General features: G+C 42.6%; 1 protein-coding gene across 1 annotated transcript in view; it reads right to left on the bottom strand.

Annotated features, from left to right (window-relative positions):
* Positions 1-319: 319 nt before the first annotated feature.
* LOC125702277 (myosin-1B-like) overlaps positions 320-27,524 on the bottom strand; it is a 41,629-nt gene continuing 14,424 nt past the window's right edge. The window contains exons 17-39 of the mRNA XM_048965334.1: positions 27,257-27,374; positions 25,535-25,658; positions 24,895-25,031; positions 23,168-23,423; positions 21,124-21,366; positions 19,391-19,567; positions 18,612-18,757; positions 18,438-18,528; positions 16,281-16,670; positions 16,070-16,196; positions 15,444-15,562; positions 14,554-14,750; positions 13,765-13,948; positions 12,719-12,884; positions 7,755-7,879; positions 5,007-5,315; positions 4,716-4,919; positions 4,513-4,638; positions 3,211-3,381; positions 1,529-1,633; positions 1,351-1,446; positions 809-943; positions 320-439 (exon numbers count right to left, since the gene is read on the bottom strand). Of these exons, the coding sequence (XP_048821291.1) occupies positions 425-439; positions 809-943; positions 1,351-1,446; positions 1,529-1,633; positions 3,211-3,381; positions 4,513-4,638; positions 4,716-4,919; positions 5,007-5,315; positions 7,755-7,879; positions 12,719-12,884; positions 13,765-13,948; positions 14,554-14,750; positions 15,444-15,562; positions 16,070-16,196; positions 16,281-16,670; positions 18,438-18,528; positions 18,612-18,757; positions 19,391-19,567; positions 21,124-21,366; positions 23,168-23,423; positions 24,895-25,031; positions 25,535-25,658; positions 27,257-27,374 (3,761 nt within the window). The 3' untranslated portion in view covers positions 320-424. The remainder of the gene's footprint in view (positions 440-808; positions 944-1,350; positions 1,447-1,528; positions 1,634-3,210; positions 3,382-4,512; positions 4,639-4,715; positions 4,920-5,006; positions 5,316-7,754; positions 7,880-12,718; positions 12,885-13,764; positions 13,949-14,553; positions 14,751-15,443; positions 15,563-16,069; positions 16,197-16,280; positions 16,671-18,437; positions 18,529-18,611; positions 18,758-19,390; positions 19,568-21,123; positions 21,367-23,167; positions 23,424-24,894; positions 25,032-25,534; positions 25,659-27,256; positions 27,375-27,524) is intronic.

Here is a 27,524-nt window from a genome sequence, read left to right on the forward strand (position 1 = left end):
GGGGACTTGCTAAGGCAAACAAGAGAGTGCTAGTTGCATTGCTACAACCTTACAGAGAGATTTTTGCTATATTTTTTTCCTGTTCAACTATTAATTTCTTTAAAGTATCAAAGTTGAAACAGTGGATGTGTCCCATTACCTCAGGTATCCTTTCCCTGCATGGGATGTGACCCATACTTCATAACTGTTGCCTGTCTACTCCATCCATTCACAAACACTGTCAACCTCCTTACAAAGTGATAGTCCTTACCATCATGCAGGTTTATTTTTATTTCTGACAGCTTCTACTTAGGGTTGGCTGAGAATGAAGCAATCAGAGCCAAGTTACATGCACAACAAGAGATTTGAAGCAAGTAATGAATATCTGTTACATGAATAGAAGTGTACAGTGTCACAGAGCTTGCTGCAGTGCTTCTCAGGGACCTCATTCTTCTGATTTCTACATGTGAAAAAAAAAAAAGGAAGATAATGTACAAGTTACTGGTGTAAAAGAATTACTTGTGGGATTGTTTCAGGTCTGTGGATGTTGCACATGTTATGCCATATTACTGGCAAAAAAGTATTATCTCCCAGTTCTGATGAGAGTCCTGGATTCTTACAGTAGATTATAGCTGGTATGTATCTTGGGAGGCACTAACAGGATTTTCAAAAAGCACTGGTTCTGAATAAATGCCAACTCTGGCCTTCCTTCATGATGACACTCCAATACAAGAGTTGGAATACAGCTGTGGCTGCCAGGTGTTTGAGCAGAGATCTTTGCAGCCCCCGATGCACAGGAAGGGTCCTTCTCTGCAGCACTCCAACTCACCTGTCTTCCAATGTCACGACTCTTGGCTCGCAGTTTGTTAACCTGACATTCAGCAATATCGGCTCGTTCTTCAGCCTCTTCCAGCTCGTGCTGGGTCTTGCGGCATCGGGAGAGATTAGTGCTTGCCTGTTCCTCCTGGAAGTCACGGTTCCATCAGTGGCATGCACACAACCTAGCACTGCCCTGTTCCCATTAACACTATGCACCCATTCCATTCCATTCCAATGGCACCTACTGCAATTAACCTCACAGCTCCATCCATGCATTACCAGCACTCAGTACATTTCATCTAGTACCACAAACAACTTGAGCACTGGGAAAACTGCCTGGTGTGGCTCCAAAAGTGTGAAAATGCCAGGATAACTACAACTGTGTCCACTCTGTTGTGTGTCAGAACTCTTTAAAAATAAGCACTGTTCAAAGGCAATGACCACCACTGCTCTATCAAACTGAGTATTCAATTATTTTAACAAATGTGGTAGCCTAGACTTTTTGGAAACCTTCACCCAGGGCCAAAAGGACTTAAAGAGTCCTGTACTCACAGCTTCCTCAGCCTGTTTCTTGTATGCTTTCACTTTTAACTGCAGCTTGTCCACCAGGCTCTGGAGCCGGAGAATATTTTTCTTATCCTCTTCAGACTGTGGGAAGTGAAAATTAATACCAAGGTGATGCACGTAGAATACAAGAAAGATAAAGAAGAACACGGAGGATTTGTAATACCTGGTAAGTGAGCTCCTTCAGCCTTCGTTCATATTTGCGAGCACCTTTCAGTGACTCTGTTCCTCGCTTCTGCTCAATGTCAAGTTCATTTTCTAACTCATGAATCTGAAACACAGTACCACAATAAAGACAGGAAGCTGCCAGGAATGGCTGCTGATCTTGCTGCAGGACCCAGGGTTCTGTGGACTAAAGCCTGCAGAGAAAGTGGCAGTGCAGAGCAGCTTCCTGCAGCTGCTTACTGGGCTTAGACTAGCTAACATCTGCTTACCACACTACATGAGCAGTGATATAGTGTGTGAGTACACGGTTATTTTTACAGGGAACTTAGCTTTGTATACCTGGGGCTGCCTTAACCAAAATTAGGCTTAAATCTGTCAGGGAAGAAGAAACTGAAACAGGGGAGGGAGGGTTTCGTTCGCATAGTTTAGGGAAATAGAAATGTTTCATTTGTAATTTTCAAAATTACCTTGTAAATTGCCTGCAACTACCCATTTGATGAGGGCTCCCACAGCTCTATTCCTGTTCTGCAGTGTATGTAAGTCAAATCTAGATGCCAATTATTTTCCTTTTCTGTGTGTATTTCATTTCACAACCAAGAACACCCAACTCCCCATCAGCTGTGCTGTATCTTGGAAGATAAATAGTTTTAGACTGATTCAGTGGGTCAGGCAAATGTTCCATCTAGCCCAGTGCTCTGTCTCTGAGTGTCTAGAGTAGCTGCTATTTGGGGACAGCAGGGAAAACTGGCTGCTGTCTACCCCCTCACACCTGCCCAGCTTCCAGACATTAGATTACAGGTTTCAGGTGGCACATCTGTACCTGTTCCCCTGAGTTTATAAACCTGCTGATTTCTAATTCCTCTTTGAACCTTCCATCAGCTGCCTCTGCAGCATCCTATGGCAACAGGTTCCAGAATTTCACTGCCCAGTCTGTAAAGTATTTTATTTGTTTTAAACTGACTTCTGAGTAAGGGTCACATGGTCTACATCACATTTCCTTACTTATAATATTTGTCTAATCATAGACTGTATTTTGATTCCTAACCATCCCAAATTCATCTTCTTTACTGTTTTCATGATTCTGTAAACTTTGATCACATTCTTCTCAGCCATCTCCTCTCCAAACTGAAGAGTCTTAGCCTTGTGTGTTTCTCACCAAAATTTCTCACCCCTGGATACTTCTCTAAGTATGGGTCCTTCTCTAAGCTGTAGGTCCTTCTTGAGATGCAGACACCAGAACTGCACAGTGTACACACAGTGGCAAGTGATACTCTCCACCTGTGGTCTCAGTGCATTTCCTAATAAAGCCCATCTCTTTTTTTTTTTAATTTAATTTAGCATTCTGTTTTCTCTGTACACTGAGAACACAGTTTCTAAGGCCCATCATGTACTGAGACCTCTCCTTGCTGAGCTGTAGTGCCAGTTCCAAGTTCATCCCCACATGAACATGTTTTAAATTGTTTTTCTCTAGATGTATGCCTATACTGGTGTTTGTCTGCCACCATTTTTACCATTTCATTCAGGTTTTATGAGGTCATTCTCAAGGTCCTTACTTGCAGTGCGACACTTCACTAAGTGTAACCCTCATCAAATCTGATGGAGATCCCTGCCTTTCCAAGATATTCTAGCAGCCAAGGTCCAGCTAAAGACATTGACCTTAGTCTACCCCCATCTCCACCATACCCTAGCCTCTAGTTTCTGGAGTTGCTTCTTTCCACCCTTCAATGCCAGCTGCTCAGCTTCATCCAGACGGTGCTGCAGATCCTTCACCATTTGTTCCAGATTCCTCTTCATTCTCTCCAAGTGAGCACTGGTGTCCTGCTCCTTCTTCAGCTCTTCTGCCATCATGGCTGCCTGGTTGTAATGCAGAGTTATGTTATGAATACATCTCCATATCACTGGCGGTTCTGTGCCTTCTTTGGGAGAAATGCTCACAGTGACAAATGACTCTCCGCATTCTCAGTCAGCTGCCTATGATTGTGTTAAGGGTCTGTCATATAAAGAATCACAATTTCTTGATATCTGTATTTCAAAAGCTACTCTGACTTGGGAATTGGGCAGGGTTTGATAACAAGAATAAAAATAAGGCAGCCAAATGACAAAGGAGTCAAAGTTTTTAAATGAAAGTGGAAGTTAGTGGCATCTTGAAGTATCACCAGCAAGCGCTCTGCTGACTGTGAATACATCACTGTTTGGTACCTAAGTCTGCCTGACATCCAGACTCCTAAGCAGCTTTTACCAGTGGAATGACTCTGAGGTTCTCCTGAACATCAATGAAGAGTTTGTGTCTGTTGGGCTTTTCAGACTATGGGGTGGATAGCTGTCACCACTGTTTCACGAAAAGGATACGGAGGCCAAAGGAGAACCTAGAGCACTCTTACTGTGAAGGAACCACAGCTACACACATTGCTTCAGGTGTGCCACAATGTGATACAAAAGAATAAGCATTTTCTGTTTTATTTTCATATACCTTTTCTAGATAGTTCTAAGACTTCGTTCTTTTGATGCCATGAACAATTTCCTTGTTTAAATTAAACATTTCTATTATGCCTTTTTATTTTTTTAATATTTCTTACATATAGAAGCATGTATGATTTTAGTCTCAAATCCTGTTTTTCTGCAATATTTAGATAGGACTTAGTCCAAAATACTCTCTTCCTGTTTCAATTTTGCCACCATCTGGCTTTTGCTGTCTATTACATCCATTGCAAAAGTGAATGTGAGTATCAGAAAGAGGAGACAGGATGCTTTTTCAGTATAGACTGCTGCAGAACATGAGTAGATTAACTTGACTGAAAGGTTCTTCCACAGCAAGCAGTAGAGCAGAGGCTGTGCAAAAGGTGCAGGTGGGAGGGCTTGTGTGTCACTGATATTTTCTGTTCCTAAGTTGAAGAATCAATTCTCTCTCACCTCACTGCTGCCTCTCTAAGGTGTAAATGTCACTGCAATAGTGTAAAATAGAGTGAGACAAGCAAAAGTACTTACATCTGTGATTGCTTTCTTTGCCTTTTCCTCTGCATTTCTGGCTTCCTGAATGCTATCTTCAACTTCATTCTGTAGATGAGTAATGTCCACTTCTAGTTTCTTCTTGGTGTTTAGGAGGCTTGTGTTCTGTTGGGACAGTCCAAGGACAGGTCGTTCCCATCCCATTTCATAGTAGTCCAACATGCATATTATAAAACAAATACCTGAGAATGGAGAATCTGCACTCGCTCACTGGCATCTGTCAGCTCCTGCTCGGAAACTTTGCGGGCTCGCTCTGTCTGCTCGAGGGCAGCTCGCATCTGCTCAAGTTCTGTCATCATCAGATTATTCCTGCGCTCTACCACAGCAAGCTGCTCCTTCAGGTCATCATTCTCTCTCAAAGCATCATCTAGATGGAGCTGGGAATCCTTTGAAGTTGAAGGCATGATAAGACTCAGAGGAAAGCAGAAATAGTGTCAAAGACCTTGTTGGACAGATGCCCTTGCGGTCCCTACCTTGAGTTGCCCTTGCACGCCTTTGAGATGCTTTTGTGTCTCTGCTACCTGACAGTTGGCACGGCTCAGCTGTATCTCCATGTCATTCAGATCTCCCTCCATCTTCTTTTTCAGCCTCAAAGCATCATTTCTGCTTCTAATCTCAGCATCCAACGTGGTTTGCATAGACTCTAATACCCGCTGATGATTCTTCTTCAGCTGTTGAATTTCCTCATCTTTCTCTGCACTCCTTCTGTCAACATCTGACTTCACTTGGTTCAGCTCCAGCTGAACACGCAAGATTTTTCCTTCTTCGTGTTCTAAAGAGCCCTGGTAGTGTTGAAATAATATTATTTGTCTCTGAAATGTTCATTGCTGAGAAATGCCCATGCAGAATTTTGTCACTTCACAGTTAGTAACACAGATGTGCTTGTCTTATTGTACAACTTTAGAAAAGGCCTAGCTCTTAAAAAGCAGACTGCTCTTTTTATATACAGGAGTTATACCTTATCTGCATAGTAATCAGTAATTTGGTAACAAGACAGCTTAGAAAAATGCCTCCAATACCACAAAGTCTGGACGCTGAGAGTTATGTTCACACTGCGGAGATAACAAAATGTGAAAACACTAAATTGACAGGAAAGCCAAGCGTTATGCTCAGTAGAAGTTTGCCTTCACTTGCATCTTCATGCTGAATTCTGTTTATGGACACTGCACTTGAGGTAAGGGACAGCCTGGGTTCAGGGAGAGTTTCACTTCCACTGGACTGAAAGCAGTTGGGGAAGCAGGGTAAAGAGTTTTGTTTTCTGATTAGGGTGCCTCTTACTCTGTGCTACATCAAGAATTATTCAGGACCTGGAAGGACCCAGGATAAGATTGTAGGTGTAAAAAACTTTCTGTATTTTGTTTTGTAGAGAAATCTAATTTAGTGGTTTGTTCTGTTTTGCAAGCAGGTGTTCCACCTGGGCTCCATATCATGCACTGGCCTGCAGATGTGGAGCACAAGTGGAAAAAACCCTGCAGACCCTGAGAAGAACAAAAGCGGGAGAGAGTCTGCAATGGGTGAGAAAAGCACACTTTGAAGTAGGGGACGCCCTGCTGGCACTGCCTATCACATCCACTGTCAGTGTTTCTTCCCTCTCCTTTCCGTGGTTTGCCATCTTGCAGGGGTCAATAAGTAGCAATACATTATCTTAGAAAGTTTCCATTTCCCACTTACGGAATTGTCTAAAATAAACGCCTGAGTGAGTGTGCATATATCGACTCAACAAATCGTGACCTTCTATGAAACTCTTATGTTTAGTGTGTAATCAATTGAGGCTTTGATTGAGTTATGATGACTATGCTATTAATATAATTGGTGCTATTATTTTATAGTGTGGTAATAGTTTGCTAATAAACAAAAAAGGGGGAGTGTGGTTATGACCCCTTGGGAAAGAATAGCTGAAGCATGTTATGTTCTTAATTTTCTAAATGGGTGGACAACTGAGGCCCCCCCAATTTACAGGCATTTTGGTCAAAATGCTTTAACTCATGTCAAGGAAAGAGCTTACATAGGTTATGGTAAAAAAGTCTGAATTCTAATTAGCGAACAGGGGGTTGATAACGTGGGGCCAAGGCTGTGCTTGTGTCTTAACAGGTCCGAGATGGGTGCCTGCATGCAGGGTGAGCCAGCCGTCTCAGCGCCGGCTGTAACGTGATCACTGCACTGCCAGCAGAGGTTTGAACGCTCATCATCAAGTCACACCTTGTTTGTCAAGCAGTCTCACCAAGAAATCATAAGGACTGGAATAATTGGGAATTGGTCAACACGAACTACTGTTGGTATTCTAAAGAGCCCATCGTTTGTCCAGTGTGTTAATTTGAGTTTGCTAACTCTAGAATTGTTTCTGATATTTTTTCTTCTTATTTTATTATCAGAAAAGGAGGAGATGTGGGATAAAGATGACCGTTGTATTGCTAATGAGTGATAAAGCTCAACAATAACTTGAGCCGGACGTAAACACCCACGAGGCGCCCAGGCCTTACATGTACCCTGTTGAGTTGCGAGGGTATTGAGGACTCTAAGCACCTACAATAAAAGTCCTTTGTTCTTCACCAGCGAAGGATTTCGCACCTCTTTCGCCACACCCGCAAAGGAGCTTGATGCCCTCTTGCATCAAATACCAGGAAGAATTTTATGTCAGAAAGAGTGGTCAGGCATTGTCACAGGATACCTACGGTAGTGGTTAAGTCACAGCCCTACAGGTGTTTTAGGAAAAGGTCGGTATAGTGCCTAGGGGCATGGTTAAGTGGGCAATGCTGGTGGTAGGGGAGCAGATGGACTACATGATCTTAGAGGTCTTCTCCAGCCCTAATGATCTTATGATTCTACGCAGCAAGGGCAAAGGTTGTCCTACTATGAAATCTCCTTCCTTGGAAATTGCAGGGAACAGTTAAACAAGGCTCTGAATAACCTAGAGCAATTTGACTAAGGAACAAAAATAGTCAGATTCTCGAAACACAAACGACCTTTCTGTAGCTTTTCAGAAGAGCAGAACAAACTAGTAGTGCAAAATGAGCTCAGTTTTAGACTGAGTTTTTTGCTCATGGCAGCACAACAAGCTGTGCCACATTGGTGCAGGAGAGGGACAGGCCCTGTTAGTTGTTCTGTTTGTGATCTCATACTGCACCTTCGTGGCATTATCAGGATAAACAGGGGTGTATAATCTCCATATTTTCTCCATCCATGATCTCTCTGAAAACAAGCCCTCTTACTGAGACACTTGCCTCCGCTTCTTCTAACGCTGCTTGAAGGTCGTATTTTTCTTGCTCAGTTTGCTTCTTTGCTTTCTCCAGTCCATGATTAGCTTTTCCAGTTTCAGCAAGCTGTTCAGTAAGATCAGAAATTTCCTCTGAAACACAGAAAATGCACACTGAGTTCATCTTAAATAATGTTGTCATTGGCACCTGCAATTGCTTTTTGGCAGTGGGATTGATGGAAGAGATAATAATATTCTAGGAAGTGACAGTGAGAAGAAATAACAGGTCTTGTATCATGTGCAGTCTTTATTTCTGATTAGCTGCTATTTCCAATTCAGTGTGCAATTTTAAAAATGAGGAGAACCAAGTGGAGAGAGCTCAGAGAGCAATCAGTTACTTCTGGATTCGGAAATTAAGTCTCCAGAGACAGTCCAGTTTGATTTTATTCTAAAATACTCCCCAGGGAACATTCAGCTCCACATAAAAGAACTAAATTCTGTTTGCTTTACACAGTTAATTCACTTATTAAATGCCAATCTGTTGTGCCACAGCTGCTCAATGCTCCAATCAGGAAATAGAAAACAACCCTCCAAGTTTTTTTCTAATGGCAGTGATTGAAGTGGTCTGAAAAAAACGAGTATCTGTTTTCATCATTGTTTCTGCAGATTCCGTTAATTTGGTGCCTATCCATGAATGGGATTATAATGGTGTGGAGCAGGGGAAGTACAGTGATGGCACTAGAAACCATCAAGAAGTAGAATATTGTCATGAGCTGTACGCATGTGCTCATAGGTGACCTTGTGATCATCTGAACAGAAAAGAAAGTTACACAGCCTGAGTTTTGTGGGAAAACCATAAGAAATAAAAGCTTGGGAAGAGGCAGAGCTTCAGTGTACCAGAAATATAGAAGCACCTCTGGGTTAATCACAGAATCACAGAATGGCCAGGGTTGGAAGGGACCTCAAGGATCATGAATCTCCAACCCCCCTGCCACATGCAGGGCCACCAACCTCCACATTCAATACCAGACCAGGCTGCCTAGGGCCCCCCGCCATCCAAGCTGGCCTTGAACACCTCCAGGGATGGACGGGGCATCCACAGCCTCTCTGGGCAGCTGTTCCAGCTCCTCACCACTCTCTCTGTAAAGAACTTCCCCCTGACATCCAGCCTCAATCTCCCCTCCCTCAACTTAAAACCATTCCCCTTGTCCTGCTGTTATCTCCCCTTTCAAAGAATTGATTTCCCTCCCCTCTGTAGGCTCCCTTTAGGTACTGAAATGCTGCAATGAGGTCATCCCACAGCCTTCTCTTCTCTAGGCTGAACAAGCCCAGCTCCCTCAGCCTGTCTTTATAGGGGGGATGCTCCAGTCCCCTAATCATCCTAGTGGCCCTCCTCTGGACCCTCTCCAACAGCTCCCTGTCTTTTTTGGACTGGGGGCTCCACACCTTGTCTGACAGACCAATTTGAATCCACTGTATTGCATTGCCCTTCTCAGCAGAGTTTCAGTTCTATGAACTTGTAATGAGAAACCCAGTGTTTCTGGTTTGCATATAAATTGATTAAAACAGCTTTGGTGAAAATAGATAATCTAGGAATCTGCATACAGTGCTCTAGAGTAAGTGACTGGCTTAAAAGCAAGGAATTTAATGATCTGGACTAGGTCAAAATTGGCTGGACATTGTGAAGGTACAATGTGAACTCAAGATATATATATTTTTAAAAGCTGAATGAATTAAGATGCTTTACTATAGTTACAGAATCACAGAATCACACAGAATCACAGAATCACCCGGGTTGGAAGGGACCCCAAGGATCATGTAGTTCCAACCCCCCTGCCTAGCAGGGCCACCAAACATACATATTCAGATCAGGTTGCCCAGGACCCCGTCCAACCTGGCCTTAAACACGTCCAAGGACGGGGCATCCACAACCTCCCTGGGCAGCCCGTTCCAGGGCCTAACCACTCTCCTAGTAAAGAACTTCCCCCTAACATCTAACCTAAATCTTCCCTCCTTCAACTTAAAACCATTTCCCCTAGTCCTGCTGTTGTCAGCCCTTTTGAAGAGTTTACTCCCCTCCTGGGTGTAGGTTCCCTTCAGGTATTGATAGGCTGCAATGAGGTCACCCCGCAGCCTTCTCTTCTCCAGGCTGAACAAGCCCAACTCCCTCAGCCTGTCCTCATAGGGGAGGTGCTCCAGCCCCCTGATCATCTTAGTCGCCCTCCTCTGGACCCTTTCCAAAATCTCAATGTCTTTCTTGTACTGAGGGCTCCACACCTGGACACAGTACTCCAGGTGGGGCCTCACAAGAGCCGAGTAGAGAGGGACAATCACCTCCCTGTCCCTGCTGGCCACCCCTCTCCTGATGGAGCCCAGGATCCCATTTGCCTTTCGAGCTGCCAGAGCGCACTGCTGGCTCATATTCAGTCTCTCGACCATCAGGACCCCCAGGTCCTTCTCTGCCGAGCTGCTCTCAAGGACCGCTCCTCCCAGCCTGTACAGGTGCCTGGGGTTCTTCCGGCCCAAATGCAAAACCTTGCACTTTGCCGTGTTGAACCTCATCAGGTTCACCCGAACCCAGCCCTCCAGCCTGTCGAGGTCCCTCTGAATGGCATCCCTTCCTTCCACCGTATCAACTGCACCACTCAGCTTGGTGTCGTCAGCAAACTTGCTGAGGGTGCACTCAATTCCCTCATCGATGTCATTAATAAAGATGTTAAAGAGCACCGGTCCCAAGACAGACCCTTGGGGGACACCGCTTGTTACCGGCCTCCACCTGGACATAGAGCCATTGACCACCACCCTCTGTCTGCGGCCTTTCAACCAATTGCTTATCCATCGGGTCGTCCACCCATCAAATCCACTTCCCTCCAATTTGGAGATGAGGATGTGGTGGGGGACCAGTCAAAGGCCTTGCTCAGGTCCAGGTAAATGACATCGGTCGCCTTCCCTTCGTCCACCAATGCCGTCACTCCATCATAGAAGGCCACAAGATTAGTTAGGCATGACCTTCCTTTGGTGAAGCCGTGCTGGCTGTCTCGGATCACATGCTCATTCTTTATGTGACCGAGCATGTTGTCCAGGAGGATCTGTTCCATGATCTTCCCAGGCACGGAGGTGAGACTCACCGGCCTGTAGTTCCCCGGGTCCTCCCTGCTCCCCTTCTTGTATATGGGAGTGACGTGACCCTTCCCCCAGTCGTCCGGGACCTCACCTGACAGCCACGACTTCTCAAATATGATGGAGAGCGGCTCGGCAACCACCTCAGCCAGCTCCTTCAGGACCCTGGGATGCACGCCATCCGGCCCCATAGACTTGTATTCATTCAGTCTAAGGAGGCACTCTCGGACTTGCTCTGCCCTTACAGTGGGGAGGGATTTACCTCCTTGGTCCCCACATAGAGGTTTGGGGATGCAGGGTTCAGGGACGTGAAAAAGACTAGAATCCTGGCCACCAGTGAAGACCGAGGTGAAGAACTCATTCAGCACCTCAGCTTTCTCTTCATCTGTTGAAGCCAGTTCTCCTTTTAAATTTACCAAAGTAGGTACGCCCGTTTTGGCCTGTCTCTTCTGGGCAATGTACCTGTAGAAGGTTTTCTTATTGTTTTTCACGTCCCTTGCCAAGTTCAGTTCTGCCTGCGCCTTGGCAGTTTTCTTAATCATTGTCACAGGTACATGCTCCTTCTTTTGTTTCTCTTGCTAATGGCTAAACAACAGATAATTCCAAGTGAATTTCATCAGAAATTACTGTTGACATTCAGTGGGAATGTTCTAGCCTTCAGAGCATTTGCCCTGAAACCAGACTGAATTTTCTGACAGAACAGGTTCCTGAAAACACTAATTCCCTTGTCTTTGATATATCTGAAAAAGAGCAAGGATGCTAGAAGTAGCAGAAATTCCCTGCAACTAGGAACCCAGAACAGTAGCCTCCATAACTTCCAGACATTCAAGCTGCTGAACCCTCAACTATTTGAGTGGGCTACCTGAGATGTACATCACGTGTTCTCATTTTCGTAGAATCAGAAAATAATATAATATCCTGAGTTGGAAGTGTGGGAATCAAATGTTGTTTCTGCATTAGAATTGGATAATATTATTTTTATTTCATGGTCTCCGCTATCATAGTTCTTTTTGGGAGTCCTTCTACTTAACTTGGGGAAGATCTCTGATAAGTTTACATCACTGATCCTCTAGACGAACCTTCCCAGGAACGCACACTCTGTATATAGGTGTATAGATGTCTATTTTGTTATACACACTGCAAGAATATCCTGCACGAGAGCAAACCAGAGAACAAGCCACAGCCTGCCCGAGGAAGCACCTGAAGAGACATTGGAAGGCCTGGCATCATCCCCCAGTGCTCTTTGTTTAACGATGATGACTTTAAAGAAAATCACCATATCAATACGGCAAGGAGAGCACCGAGACTTCTTGGAAACAACAGGATGACTGCTGACTGACACCAGATAACAAGGCTGTCATGTTGTGTCCACAGGCGCTTCTGCTTGCAGGACGCCTGCCATTGCAATTGCAAATAAAATCTGCTTTTATCAGAGATACCGTCCTGACAAAATTACTTAGATATTTCCAACCGAAGGGACCCATAAGGGTCATCAAGCCCAATTCCAAGTTTGCTCCTTTGTGTTTTGTAAGACTATGTCAAATTTCTCCCAAGGTAACGCATTTGCTCCCTTATTGCTTTCTGAATCTATGAATTTCTCTAATGGTTCTAATACTTATTTCACTCCCTTTCTTGACTTCTCTTTTCAAAGGGATGTTTTGATTTAGCATTACAGCAAGGTCTTTCCTCGTCTGGTACAGCACAAAGTGGTGTTACTGGAGAATGCAGCAACTCATCCTTCCTTTTTTGACCACATTATCACAGTGGTGGGACAAAGGAATACAGCAACCTAACAGCCTGAAATTGAGGTTCCCCTGTTTACTGACAGAAACATTTAATTGTGGATCCCAGCTGACAGAGATCTGAACTTACGCTGAAGGTTCTTGTTCTCCCGTCTGACAGTCTCAACCTGGTCAAGCACTTCTTCATAGGCATTCTTCATACGGAAGATCTCAGTGCTAAGGGTGCGAGACTCCTTCTGGGCAGCTTCCAGCTCAGCTTGACACTCCTGGTACTTCTGCTTCCATTCAGCCATGACCTAGAGTGACAGGAATTATCAGTGCACAGGAGTGGTCCATTTTGCAGTACGCCTGTCCCTGCACATTTATAATATAAGAACCTAAGAGACGTGGTTTGTCTTGCAATCTTTTGCTTTGCAGTAATCTTTGCCTGTGGCAGTCTATTCACTGATACACGTACTGTGGCTGTTTCAGTGATAACTACTTAAATTTCCCTCAAAGCTGACAGACAAGCATCAGCTAGAAGTCATAAAATTATTATCACAGAATCATTTGCCTTGGAAGAGATCTCTAAAGGTTATTTAGTTCAATGGACAGAAAACATGGACATCTACAGCTTGATCAAGTGGTGAGAGCCTGGTCCAGCCTGATCTTGAATGTCTCCAGGGAGGGGCATCCATCATCTCTTTGGGCAATCAGTTCTAATGCTTCACTACCGTTATTGTATATATTTTTTCTTATAAGCAACCTAAATTCCGCATTTCAGTTTGAAACCATTTCCCCTTGTCCTGTCACAACAAACCCTGCTAAAGAGTCTGTATCCTTCCTTCTTATAGCCCCCTTTAGTTTCTGGAAGTCAGGGCTTGTTGGTATGCATTTGAAAACTTTCTCATTCTGCTTGGTCTTCCACTCGATACAGAGCTTCCCAATCCCCCTCGTGAAAACTGTGCTTTTTAAAACTATCAGAAGCTATTTTATTTTTTGATGTGGTTACCTGGGGTTACTCACACTGTGACATTTTCATTACTATTTGTTGTGTTACGTGCTTCTTACCACAGTTTTGCTTTAGATAAAATGTAATTTATCTTAGGTTGAGTGCAGAACTCTCATACTTTCAGAATTCGGTCTGGCCTATCAAATTTTTATGATGTTCATATCTAGTAGCCTTTCTGAATGAACCTTGTCAAAATTCTTCTGCTTTTTATCAAATGTTGCACAGGCTGCATTCGACCTCTCCACAGCAATCATGAGATCATCCACTTCTCCCTGCAGCCTCTGCTTTGTCTTCTCCAGGGAAGCACACTTTGAATTGACAGCCTCAGTCTGCTCTTCTGAATCCTGCAGGCGCTGAGCAAGCTTCTTTCTGCAGGATGAGACAAGCAGTGCTAAGAAAAGGAAAATTCTGTCATTCTGAGGAAATGGGCAGGAAGGGAGTTTGGCACAGTAGAGAGCCAGCATAGAAAGCTGTGATATTATCACAGTGACAAAGCATTGAGTAAGAGCCTCGGATCACAAAGAATGCTGGAGTGGTGCATAGGCTGGGAGAACACAAAGAAAGAGATATGAACCTGCAAGTAACATGGGAAGAGGATTCCCCAGAAATCTAGGAGAAAGGTGATATGTGTGATGGAATCAGTGCAGAAAAAAAGAGCATCTAAGGGGTAAACTACACCAAGATGGGGAGGAAGCAGAAACAATTTCTGCATTGGCAGTGTGAAGAATATGATTTTTCAACAATTATGTTAAACTCCATAACTAATACACTGGAATTCTGCATTCTACAGAGATTCTTCCAAACATCTACTCCTCCTCCTTTAACTCTTTTTTTCTCCCTCACCTTTTCACTCTCAACACATTACAAAGCGCAATGCTGTGCATATTGCCACCATAAGCATATTCTGGTGTCCTCCAATTCCTTCTCATATTTTTACATAATTATCTTTTGCTCAAGACCACTCCTCCACATACTTGGCATCCTCCAGCTCCTCCATACACTGAATAGCGTCCGTCTCATATTTGGTTCTCCACTGGGCCACTTCGCTGTTGGCCTTGGACAGGGCACGCTGCAGCTCACCCTTGGCTTCCTGCTCCTCCTCGTATTGTTCCCGGAGCAAGTCACAGTCATGGCGGGCAGACTGCAAGGCATGGGCCAGGGCGTTCTTGGCCTGCACAATCAGAATTATACAAACTGTCAAAACAGACACAAAATTGACAATTTGTGACTGAACCTTTTTATTGCATTTTGAGAAAAATTTCACATCTCACTGACCATTTTGCTAGGGTAGCTGAAGGAGAAAAGTCAACAGTATTTGGGACTCTGTGTTACAGACTTGATAATGTTAATCAAGATCAGGCCATTTTGTTCAGTTTGTTTGGGACGCTGCCTCTCAAACACAGCAGCACCACGTGCTTCAGGACAAGATACAGTAAATGCTGCAGTGGGAAAGGTGGGAATAATCTCTCCAAAAGTCTCCCTGTAAGCTTTTCAGGTAGAATTTAGTGTTTGTCTGAAGATGGAGAAGACTTGACACTATGTTGTCATTTCTAATCCTGGATAGTTCACTCCTGATCTTTTCCTTATTTTTTGGCTGCAGCTGTATTCTTTGAATCAGGGGTTTCCCGCAGCAGTAAGGCACGTACACAGACATTCACTTCTCTCCTGTATTTGAACTTCAGAAAGCATGGTAAGAAGAGCTTAAATTGTCTTACTTAATTTCTAATGTCTCTTCTTGCATTATACTCCAAGGCAAAGTTCTGAAGTTTCACTGTTAATGTCTTTTTCTCAGAGGAGCTCTCATTTATTCTTTTATCACATTGATTTATTTTACAATTTTAAGGACCAAATTAAAACAAATCACCTTATTTTCTTCCTCTAGTTGCCTCTTCAGCTCTTCTGTTTGCTGTGTGATAGCCTGTTTGCCTCTAGTCAGCTGGGAAATCAAGGACTCCTTCTCCTCCAGTTGCCTAGTTAGTTCACCTAACAAGAAAATGGTTTTTTTTAGACAGAAACATGAGACATAGAAAATTCATACAAATGAGAAAGGCTAGCCATACACAAAAAGATTACAAGATTTAAAGTAAAACTCAGGGACGGGCTCTGAACAACCTGATTTAACTGTGGATGTCTCTGTTCACTGCCGGGGAGTTGGACTAGATGACCTTTAAAGGTTCCATCCAACTCTGTGGATTCTGTGATTCTATAATTTCATTCTCACCAGATACGAAAAAGCTGTCAGAGATAGCATATGCTAGCATCGAAAGAAATGGAATGAACTGACCACAGGCCCACACATTCATTTTGATTGAGAGCACTTCTTTTGGCTTGCTTTGTTCCTTTGGGCAGAGTTTTCTTGACTACCCACAGGAAGAAATTCTACAGTCTGAATTTTGTTCAGATCACCCAGTAATGAATGTGTTAGAAAATATATAGGCGGCATACTTAAATACTTGGCAGTGAACAATTATATTTAATCTAAGGACACACCATTCTCAGTCTGTAGACGTGTTTTCTGGGTGTTCATATCATTAATTAGCCGCATATGCTCCTCATCTTTAGTTCTGACTTCACTGTACTGGTCTTCGAAAGCTCTGCACATCTTTTCCAGATTGCTCTGTTAAGACATAGAGAGCATATCTATCAGCTCATTTAATTGTTCAGAAAAACAACTGCAGTGGCGAGAAATATTTAATCCAACCTTAGCTTTGGAGACAGACTCCATGTTGCTGGCCAAGTCATCAATCTCCATCTTCAGCTCACTCTTCTCCTTCTCCAGCTTCTGCTTGACTCGTTGCAGGTTGTCGATCTGCTCCCCAAGCTCCGCTGTGCTGTCCGCATGCTTCTTCCGCAGGGCGGCAGCCGTGGCTTCGTGCTGCAGCGTGGCCTCTTCCAGGTCACGGCGCATCTTCTGAAATTCTGCCTCACGCTTCTTGTTCATCTCGATCTGAGCTGCCGTAGCCCCTCCTGCTTCCTCCAGGCGCTCACTGATCTCCTCCAGCTCCCTGGAGAGGTCAGCTCGCTGCTTTTCAGTCTTTGCACGGATTGCACGTTCAGCCTCAATTTCCTCCTCCAGTTCTTCTGTACGAGCCTAGCAAAGTTAATTGCTTAAATGAGAATGCCTGAATAGACCTAAAGTACGCTTTAAGGAATAAAGAACAAATACTCACTTTTGTTATATCAACAAGGAGAGTAAAGCACTGCAAGAAATTTCACTGAATTGTGTCCTAGGACATTCAATACAGTGAACGTAAACTTAGGAACTGTGGGATAGATGAGTGGACTGTGAGTTGGACTGAGAAACAGCCAACTTGCAGTGCTCAGAGAGTTGTGATTAGTGGCTCATGGTCTAATTGGAGGTCTTTAACTAGCAGTGTTCCCCAAGAGTCAGTACTGGATCTGCTCTTGTTGATCTCCATCAGTGACCTGGGTTAAGGGATGGAGTGCACCCTTAGCAAATTTGGTGATGAGACAAAGCTGGGAGGTGGATCTGACACAGCAGAAGACCGTGTGCCATTCAGCGAGGCCTGGACAGACTGAGATTTGTGTGCAGAGGAACCTGATCAACAAGAGCAAGTGTGGAGTCTTGCACCTGGGGAGGAATAACCACATGCATCAGTACAGGTCAGGGGCTGGCCTGCTGGAAAGGAGGTCTGTAAAGAAGGATCTGGGTGGACAAGAGGTTGGCCATCATGGCAAAGAAGGCCCATTGGACCCTGGGGTGCATTACAAAGACTGTGGCCAGCAGCATGAAGGAGGTTATCACCTCTGCTCTGCCCCTGTAAGGCCACATCTGGAGTACTGTGTCCAGTTCTGGGTTCCTCAGTCCAAGACAGGGAACTGCTGGAGAGAGTCCAGTGGAGATCTACAAAGATGGTCAGGGACTGGATCATATCCCTTATGAAGAAAGGCTGGGGATCTTCAACCTAGAGGAGAGGATCTTATCTGTGCTTATAACTATCTAAAGAGCAGGAGCCAAGCAGATGTGCCAGGCTATTTTCAGTGGTGTCCAGTGACAGAATAAAGGGCAGTGGGTACAAACTAGAAAACAGGAATTTCCATTTGAACATGAGGAAAAACTTCTTTGCGAATCCCCACACAAAGAAGTGTGGGGATTACAGAGCGCTAGAATAAGCTGCCCAGAGAGGTGGTGGAGTCTCCTCTGAAAATATTCAAGCTTGCCTGGACGCTTTCCTGTGCAACCTGCTGTAGGGAACCTGCTTTAGGGGTTGCTGGACTAGATGATCTGCAGAGGTCCCTTCCAATCTGTTTGATTCTGTGATTCTGTGAAAATCTGAAATTTCACTAAATATTATAGCTCAGAATGGATTTTTTAAATGTAATGACAGGCATAGAACTGCACTTTTCTAAAGGCATAATGGATGAGCCTCTAAAAAATGTAAAATGATGTGAGCTGTTTAGGAATTTGCAGAAGGTAGGTCGTCTCCATCAGCAAACACAACGTAATGAATGTTGGGACAAGTAACCATGGGGTGATATCACTGAAAGGAACTGTTTTTCGTGGCTCTGCATTGAGATGGTGATCTCTATGCTGATTTCTTTAATTTTCTTACAAAGGTAATTCTTCATGGCTTCACTACTATTTTAACTCAGTATGTTAGCCATTTTTGAAGCCTGCCATAAGCTCTGCTTAAGAAATTCTTACATACTCACCTCTGATTATAGATCAGAGCCTCTGTAAAGTGCTGTCAGACAGGAACAGCACTGCGAGTCTATGTTCATTGTTTTTTTATGTGCAGAATAATATTTCTCTATGACATTCTAAGAAAATATCAGATAATCCCAAGAAACCAGGACTCAGCTTCTAAAACTATCTTTAGATATCTTTAGACTTTACCTGAAGCTCCTTGATTTTCTTCTGCAGCTGAGAACTTTGAGCCTGCTCATCCTCAATTTTACTTTGTAGGTGGCTAATTTCAAAATCTTTTCTGTTAAAGAACAAGAATGTGAATTCAAGATAGTTAAGACACAATATTAATTTTGGAATTTAGAGAATAAGTCAGTGCAATACTTTTTTAGCCTTTCATCCATCTGTTGCTTATCATTTTCCAAATCCATGATGGAATCTTGAGACATTTTCAGATCCCCATCCAGTTTTCTCTTTGCTCTCTCAAGGTCCATTCGCTGTTTCCTCTCTTGTTCCAGAGATCCTTCAAGCTAGAACACATAAAACATACTTTGAAACACATAAAATATACTTCAATAGTAAATATTCTTGATGTAAAAATCTTAAATAGAGTTGCAAATCAAAACCAGGGGAAGCAACCAGATCCTATACATATTCTCATCTCCTCCCACTCTTACTACATGATCAGGGTTTGGTTTTTGATGTTAAGCTGATCACAACTTGGGTGTGCACACATGAAATGCAAGCTATTCAAAAATAAAGAAATTAAAGATTTCCAGTGACTGTAGTTCCTACCATACAGACTGCAAAGCACTGACAATTTCCCAGAGTCCATAGCTTTCTGGATTAGACCCATAAAGTACACAGATCTGCAACAATCCCTCAAACTGCCTCAGATAGCTGCTAAAGCTAATTGGTTAAAATGTGTAGTACAAAAGTCTACAATGCTGAAACATCTAGTGATGAGCACAGATTAAACAGCCAAGAAAAGATGGAAAATATACTGGATTCCACAACACCCTATCAACTGCCTGTAAGTTATTAGGTAAAATTGTTAGAGCTGGCTTGGCTGTTCTAAATGTTGTTTACTCTCCCAACATCAGATTTCTTTCCTGATCTGTCAGAGCATCCACCCGTACAACTTCATTTTTTTTTTGTCTTACATCATCTACTTGCTGCTCCAGTTTGGTCTTGATTTTGGTGAGTGTACTGACTTTGTCCTCCTCAGCCTGTAGGTCATCCAGTGTCTGCTGGTGTGCCTCCTGGAGGGCCTTTTTCTCTTTGGTGAGTTTAGAAATATTTTCATCCAGAGCTGCCATCTCTTCAGTCAGATTCTTAACCTATTAGGCATCAAGCATCCATACTATGAGGGGGTGTAATAAGAGCAGACAGATTGAGAACACAGTGAAAGCACTTCTGCAAAATCTTGCATGGACTGAGTCAAGTGATTTCCACAGAAGGTCTACATTTTTTATGATGAGAGTAGTAACCAGTATCGTGCCTGTCATACCACTGTGGTCCTGAAGTGGTAAAAAATGCTTGCTTTAGTTGGTCTTGATTCCCAGCCAGTTTTTATAGTGTAACGTGCTAGACATTCACTTGTACCTGCAAGCTGTACTCTGCTTGGATTTACTGAAGGCCTCTGAGTTGCTCTTGTTCAAAAAATGCATTTTCTGCGTGTGATATATTTGCTAGGCACACAGCTGTAATTTCTCAGCAACTGAGGTTGTTTAGAAGATACTACCAAATGCAAATCACAGCAAATCACAGTATGTCAAATTTTCCATAAAAGTTTAAGTAACTTGGCAAGACACAAAGAATCTTCTGCCTTTTAAGAGATTATCATGAATTGAGGTCTAGAGCCCTTGACACATCTGTTGACATACCAGCTCTGGTGGCTTTATTTTGGAAAATTATTCCCTGCTCTTCATGAACCACTGTACTACCAACAACCTTATCTCGAACATATCAGCCTCTCTGCATGTGTCTGCCTGATGTTTGCTTCCCACTTGTCTCATTCAGATGGGAAAGACTGACAGTATCCATAAGGAAAGTCCACTCTGCTGGGTGCTTTAGCTATGTGGTCCTTATCTTACTACCCAGCACCATCTAGATTTCCTCTAAACATTAGCATAGAAATGTCCAACATGTCTAAAATTGCAAACTTAGGATCCAGAAGTGTTTTCAGTGTCGTCAGTAAAGGAAACCTTAACCTGTAAATACATCTCTGTTAGTATTGTTTCTATGGCAGGACTGAATGCTGTCACCACAGGTGTGGGCTTTTGAATTCTAAGATTTCAGTTCTGATTTGTCACATTAATCGTTGAGACGTATATAAAGAGATCAATGCTTTTACTGGGAGATAAATGAGCTAATGACAACCTGATCCTTCGAATTCAGGAATTCTTGTCGTGTAGTCAAGTCAAGAAAGGAAAGGATAGCCATCCTGGCTGAGATCTGGGCTTCTTAAACACAAGAGGATTATAAGAAAACATTCTGCATTTGGAAGATCAGTTCTCCTCATTCATCGAGGAGAAAGGATCTACACAGCCATCCTCTATTGAGCCACCCACAAGCATACTAGTTCTCCATCCACAGGAGAGACACTGGTTCCTTATGCCTGAAAATAGCAGCGTATGGAAATTCTCCAACAAACACCTCAACAAGCTGTTAACTTTTTTTGAAATGCCATGAAAAAAATATTTTTCCTAACGGGAAGTTATAATTTTAGCAAAATTTCTTCTGTTACAGGCAATTAAGTGGCAATATCTCTTTGTGCCTAGGGCACGTATCACTTCCATTGAGAGCACTTAGGAAACTCTGCAACATCCCACAAAACTGAAACCTGTCTGGGAAAACTGTCTGGGGAAGAATAATTTCCTGATTTGTCTATCACCTTATTCTCTGTCGCATGCTTCTCCTTTTCCACTTTGGCCAGAGTCAGTTCAAGATCATCAATATCTTTCTTCAGCTCAGAGCACTCATCCTCAAGTTTCCTCTTCTTTGCTGTCAATTCAGCATTCATCTCCTCTTCATCCTCCATTCTTTCATTAAGTTCTTTAATTCTAGCTTCCAGCTGAATTTTACTTTTGATGAGACCTTCACATCTCTCCTCAGCGTCAGCTAGATTTTCACTCTCCTGTCAGAACACATTGAAGGTGTGTTACATTTACCATGCACATGATGAAACGCAACTCACGCTGCTCAAGCGCCACCTCCAGGAAATGAACTGCACAAGTCATGGTAAAATTTCCTACGCAGTTAGGAAGTAATGCACATTATCCAGTCATTTGGAGATAACCCTGCTTGGTCGTGGTTTAGGAAAGTGAACCATAATCCCACAATAGAGCCCTTTCTTTAAGCTGGCCAGGTGGTTTGATGTCAGTAATACAAACTGGATCTGCAACAATCTGGATCAGCAAACTGGATGTCATGGAAGCATGAACCTACATGAGTATTTGTAAAACATAAGGCATTTGAAAGTCATCTTTCATAATGTTGGATTATTCTATCTTTAATAAGCTCCTCCAGCTCTAATGACACAGGTCTGACTGTCTCTCCCCTAACTCCTTCTGTCCCATAATTCACTTGAGATTACCTGGCTCTCACATTGTTTAACCTCTTTCAGCCAAAATGGGGTTGGGCTTATGGCAAAAAAGCATTGCTTAACCTACAGTTTAGCCTGCAATTTCTACTATAACATTTTGAGCAACACGATTGACAGATGTTACTCAAATTAATGCTACTGTGATGTATTCTAGGCAGAATACCATAAAAGGTATATGCTGTTTCCCAGAAAAGTCATGGAGGAAAGACATCACTGCAGTAACAAAGGATGTTATCTCTCAAATTCATACTGAAACTCATGGGGCACTCAAAATTACTGCTACTGTGTGTGCTACTGAGTGTTTTCTGAGGACAAACATGGAGAAAAGGGCTTATGAGGATCGTTTCAATTAGAGTTGATTGAAATTCACACAGCAATAGGACTTAAAAGGCAGACACAAACAGCTCTTCCAGTGATGAAACACTGAGAAACTGAGTCAGGAAAGAGGCAGACAACACTCTAAGGGAAATAATCATATCTTAAGACTTTTTTTATGCTCTGAAATCTGAAACCATGGAGTACATTGATGGAATCCTAACTTGGAAGCTAAACCTGAGCTTCTTGCTTTTTTTCACTTACATTCTATGTGAAGGGGTTATGGTGAAGCCTAAAATATTTATAGAATAGGTTGGCACTGGAGAACAGGACACTAAGTACCAAAAAGGATGCAAATGAACTCAGAAAACTGAATGATGTTAAGTTGAAGTGCTAAAGAAGGATTTAGGGAAGGAATCTATCCTTTGACATGCACAGTGACCATCTTTGGGCTTGAAATAATACAGAACTGTCCAAAGACCAGCTACTTCAAGAGCAGATGGAATCAAGTGACAGTTCCACTCGCACCAGACAGCCCTTGGCCATAAAGTATCTTACTACCTTGTAACAGCTGATAGTATTCCTGTCTTATGCAGATTCAGTCTCTGCTTAGTATTGTTGCAGCTGAAAAACATCAGTCTTTGTTCCATGCTATCACTCGTGTCTCTGATGGAAAAGTAGCCTCATTCCTGGCTCCATATTAGAATGGTCAGCAACTCAGGAAACAAGCTGTATTTCATACAGATCCTGAGAATGCAGCCAGGGACACATTGCAGATCCATGGCAAAGTGGCTTTACACTTGATCCCTGTCAGAATTTCCCTTTTTCATAACAGTGGTAATACTATATATCTGCTTTGTACCCACTTTGCTTAGGCATAGATGACAAGACCAGATAAAAGGTAGAGGAGAATGTGGCCCTGTTACCTGTCTGTTTATGTATGACACTGGAAAAGAGAATGGAAATAGCTGTAGAAAAAGAGAAAGTGGAGGTGAATTTGAAAATGGAGGTTACTCACAGACTGAACATGCAGCTGCAAGTCGTTTTTCTCCTGCAATAGGGTCACCATTTTCTCCTCCAGCTCCTTCCTCTTTGCCTCAGACTTTGCAAGCTCTTCCTTGGTTTTCTCAAACTCTTCCTTCATGTTGGCCATCTCCTTCTCAGATTCTACACTCTTCAACATGGGCTTCATCTTGAAGTACAACTTCATCCAGGGCCAGTGCTTGACATTCATGAATGCTCTAACATTGTATTGGATTATATAAATGGATTCTCTGAAAATGCATGAAAATAATACAGGTTATGAGACTGGAGAGACTTGGGCTAGAAGCAGACTCTTATTGGTAACACAGCATCAGCATTTTGTTCAGGGAAGTTTTATCTCACTTTGCTTGTGCTTATTAAAGTCATTTCTGGACACCGGACTGCTGAATACCTGGCTCTGTAAAATGAACAATAGCTATGTCTGGGCATAAGAGGGAGGACTAGAATTCTCTGTTATGCTGTCTGATAACCTCTGAAACTTTCCTGAATCTCAAAGCACAAGCGCTCAGGTGAAGACCAGAGTGAAAACTGACATTCATGTTGAGATTATAAACGGGTGTTACTGTAAATTGTGGAAATGGCAGCTTGATGCTTTTGGGTCTGAAAAAAAAACCAACTATAATATTAGAAATTACTGACACACAAAATGAAAACAACAATGAAACCTTAGTATGGCAGCTCCAGCCCCCGTCTGCACAACAACACTGTCTCTGGCTCTCCAACCATGATCCTAAGAACAGGGCACATGGAACCACCATGCGTGCCCAGCGTGCTGTGCTCCACCTGCAGAGCCAGCAGTGCCTCCCATGGTGCAGAGGTCACTGGGAGAGGGTTGCAGCAGGAGGACCAGAGTGTGAAGCCAGATGTTGGACTCAGTGGTTCTTGCAGGTCCCCACAAGAACTCCAGATGCTCATTGTTTCTATTGAATGCCACAGGATTTTGTTCAAGGCAGCTTTGACAGTTCATTGCAGAGAAATCCAGTACAGGTTATCGAATTCTTAGAAACTACCCCTGTTTTGGGAAGCTGCTGAGCTAAACATATATGATAAGGTATTACAGATAAAGGCTACTAGTTGGCAGATAGCGTCCTATGCGTTTATGTTATCTTTGCTCCCCATGAACAGCTTTCACTTGTCAAAAATACTTGACACTATTTGCTTGGTGTGTGCAGTGCTGCCACCCCTACACTCCAAATTTCACATGAATTGTTCCACTCAAAAGGACAGAAATGAAAAGGGTATTTTCTCGACTGTTCCACATAACATATATTTTCTGTACAAGTCAGAATTCCTCATCTTAGACAGAAATGAAGCAACGAAATAAAACAAGTAGAGTAGAATGTGAATCCATTCATTACAAACTGATGTGATTTAATGAAATTGTCAGACAGCATATTCCAAACAGCCAAATGAACATGTACTAAGGTTTGTCTATCTCTATCACAGTGTTCTTCAGAGGTTGAAAATGATTCTAAAGGTTATTACATTCCTGGAGGAAGGGCTCACTGTTAACTATCATGGTCCAGATGCTCAGTCCAGCTACTAAACTGCCATTGACAGAATTTGGAATGTTACAACAAGGGAAGTGTTAGTTTCTGCTTTTTCTGTTTCCCCTAATCTTTCTAAATGTCTTCACCGAGAACAGGTTTGTCCCTGAATTGGATGTTGCACAATATGACTTGTGCTGTGTTCATTTATTACCTTCTTGCATTCATCTTTTTAAATTCAATTCTCATGAGATACCCTCTACACATAGCTTGCATATGAGTGATGAGGCTCGCAAGCTTCTCGTCTCTCATTTCTTCTAGGAGTCCCAGGAGACCTGCCTTGAAGAACACCTAGAACATAAGAGAGGGCTAAGCAGTTTGAGGATTAGGCAGAGACCCAATGATTGGCATGTGATGTAGGGTAAGCAAGGCAGATTTGGAAGAAAGTATGGAGTAACTGTTAAATGGGTAAAGAAATTTTGGGTCACTGTAGATATTTTCAGTGCTCCTAATGTTTCGTGACAAATCACCCTTTGCATGATCTAATCATGCTGTTGTGAAGTCATCCAAGGCTAGCTCCAGAGTAAGCTGGGGAAGACCTAATTAATAAAACAAAGAGTTAACCTAGCATGCCATTCAATTCTGTCTTTTCACTGTACCCTTTTGTATCTCAATGGTCAAGGCTCTGTTAAGTAACTTTCAGGTGGCTTGAGAACCATACATGATGAACTTCATTTAATAGTGTACACAGTTGTTTCCTAATCACCATGAAGGCTGATTTTATATGCAAGAAATACTTTAAAGAAGTGTTATTTTTTGCCATTAATATACCCACTCTTCCACAAGAACTTTACCTTGGTGTGGCCAAATCTGTATTGGTTGTGGTCCACATCGATGGAAGAAAGAAGCTTTTCTGAAGCCTTTTTGCTGTCAATGAACTGGCCTTCTGGAATGGCTGAGGCATTAAGAATCTTGTACCTGTAAGACCGGTTGCAAAGCGCTGGTTGCAAACAGCATGAGGAGAACTGGGGCTACTGTGCATAATAAGATAATGTGATTGGAAGCTGAGGTGTCTGAAAGCAGCTGAGTACACCATGTGAAACCTAGATAGACTTGGCTGAACAGAATATGATGACAAGGGGATATGATTACTCTGCAGTGGAATCTGTTGGCTGTGTAACAATATAGTATGTTGTGACATACAAAATTAATGTGCATACTTAACAGTATTTGTAGGTCCAGGAATTATGAAGAACACAGTGAGAACATGTCAACTTTGTCATCTCAACTTGTTTCATTTACCAGAATAAGGCTATTTAAATTAAAGGGGAAGATGAATTAAAGCTGCTAACAAAAATCAACTGTATTCCAAAAGGAATACAAACCTTGAAAAGGAATACAGAACTCACTGTCTCTACAAGTCCCACCACTGAATCCTTCAGTTTGGACTAAAAATGACATGGTATTATTTTTTAACTGCTAGCAACAGTCTTAGCATGTTGCAAGATAGCTTAATGATTAAGGTAATGCCATGTCGTGGACAGGATTGCCTAGCTCTTCTAAAGGGGTTTCCTCCAATTAAGAAATGATGAAGGGTGACTGTACACTGGGGCACTTCTAGCAGTCAAGTAAGAGAAAATATAAAATCAAGATAGTGAAAGTGGAACAATCCATTTATTTTGTATTTTAGGCTTCTGCTGTAGTTCCCTCCGAACCTCAGCACATCTCCTTTGCACTGTACAGCAATTTTTGTTTCTGGACCATTGCTATTTTGGAGTGTCCCCTTTACCTGTCACGTCAAGTTATGGTTTGACAATTGAGATCAGCTAATATCTTACTGAATTAAACATCAGGTTGCAGGGCATATTCAAAGGGGTCCTGCATTCCAGTCTTCACTTCTTCAAAGTCTTAATATTCTTGCTGCAAAACGAGTATTATCAATTTCTTGCCAAAGAGGCCAGGAAGGGAAGGAAGAAGCAAACAGGCTATGTCTTTTTCTGGGAAAGAGCTTTTTACACCAAGTCAGCATGAAAGATGCTACTGGTACGTTTAATAGCAATAGTACCCAGTTCTGATTTAGCAACTGAGCACTCTTAAGCCAGTTTCATTGTCTCCATTTTAACAGGATACAGGCAGTACAGGTAGTTACAGGATGCAGGCCAGTGACAAAGCACCAACAAAGCCTTGGAGTTTTAAATGCTTAGTAAATGCAATCTAAGGAGACTGTATCAATGTATTATTTTAGTATCGTTTTCTAAGACTCCCATAGACTCATAAAGAGTAATCTATAATGCCACTTAACTCATCCAACAAGCATTTTGTGACTCTTTGAAGCAATAGGCAATGACCACAGTTCAGAAATGATGCAGGTTCTGACAAATCAACACACCTCTGGTCTGATCAAAGAGGGAAAAGACTGGAGTGACTAATGATAATATTTATGGTAAAGTTCCCTCAAATGTCACCAAACTAGTCTGTTTCAGAGGGTGTTTCTCCATGGTGTTACCGTATTTGTCACCTGAGTTGTGGGTTTACCAAATTTTTATGTTAACAGACAGTAATAACTGAAGACGTACCGTTGTTTAAAGTCTGCATAAAGGATTCTGCTTGGAAAACCTTTCCTGCAAATTCGGATGCCTTCTAGAACCCCATTGCATCGCAGCTGATGCATCACCAAGTAATGGTCCATTTCACCTTAAAAAATACATGTATATAATAACTCAATTTTTTTCCAAAGGATCTCGATATTTACTAGAATGACAGAGTAACTTCAATTTTTGCTAAAATTCAACCAGCCTTGATTAAAGATGAAGGAAATAAAGACAGAACATGCCTTCAATTCAT

Source organism: Lagopus muta, chromosome 18 (assembly GCF_023343835.1).
Source record: "Lagopus muta isolate bLagMut1 chromosome 18, bLagMut1 primary, whole genome shotgun sequence".
In the NCBI taxonomy this organism is placed as follows: Eukaryota; Metazoa; Chordata; class Aves; order Galliformes; family Phasianidae; genus Lagopus; species Lagopus muta.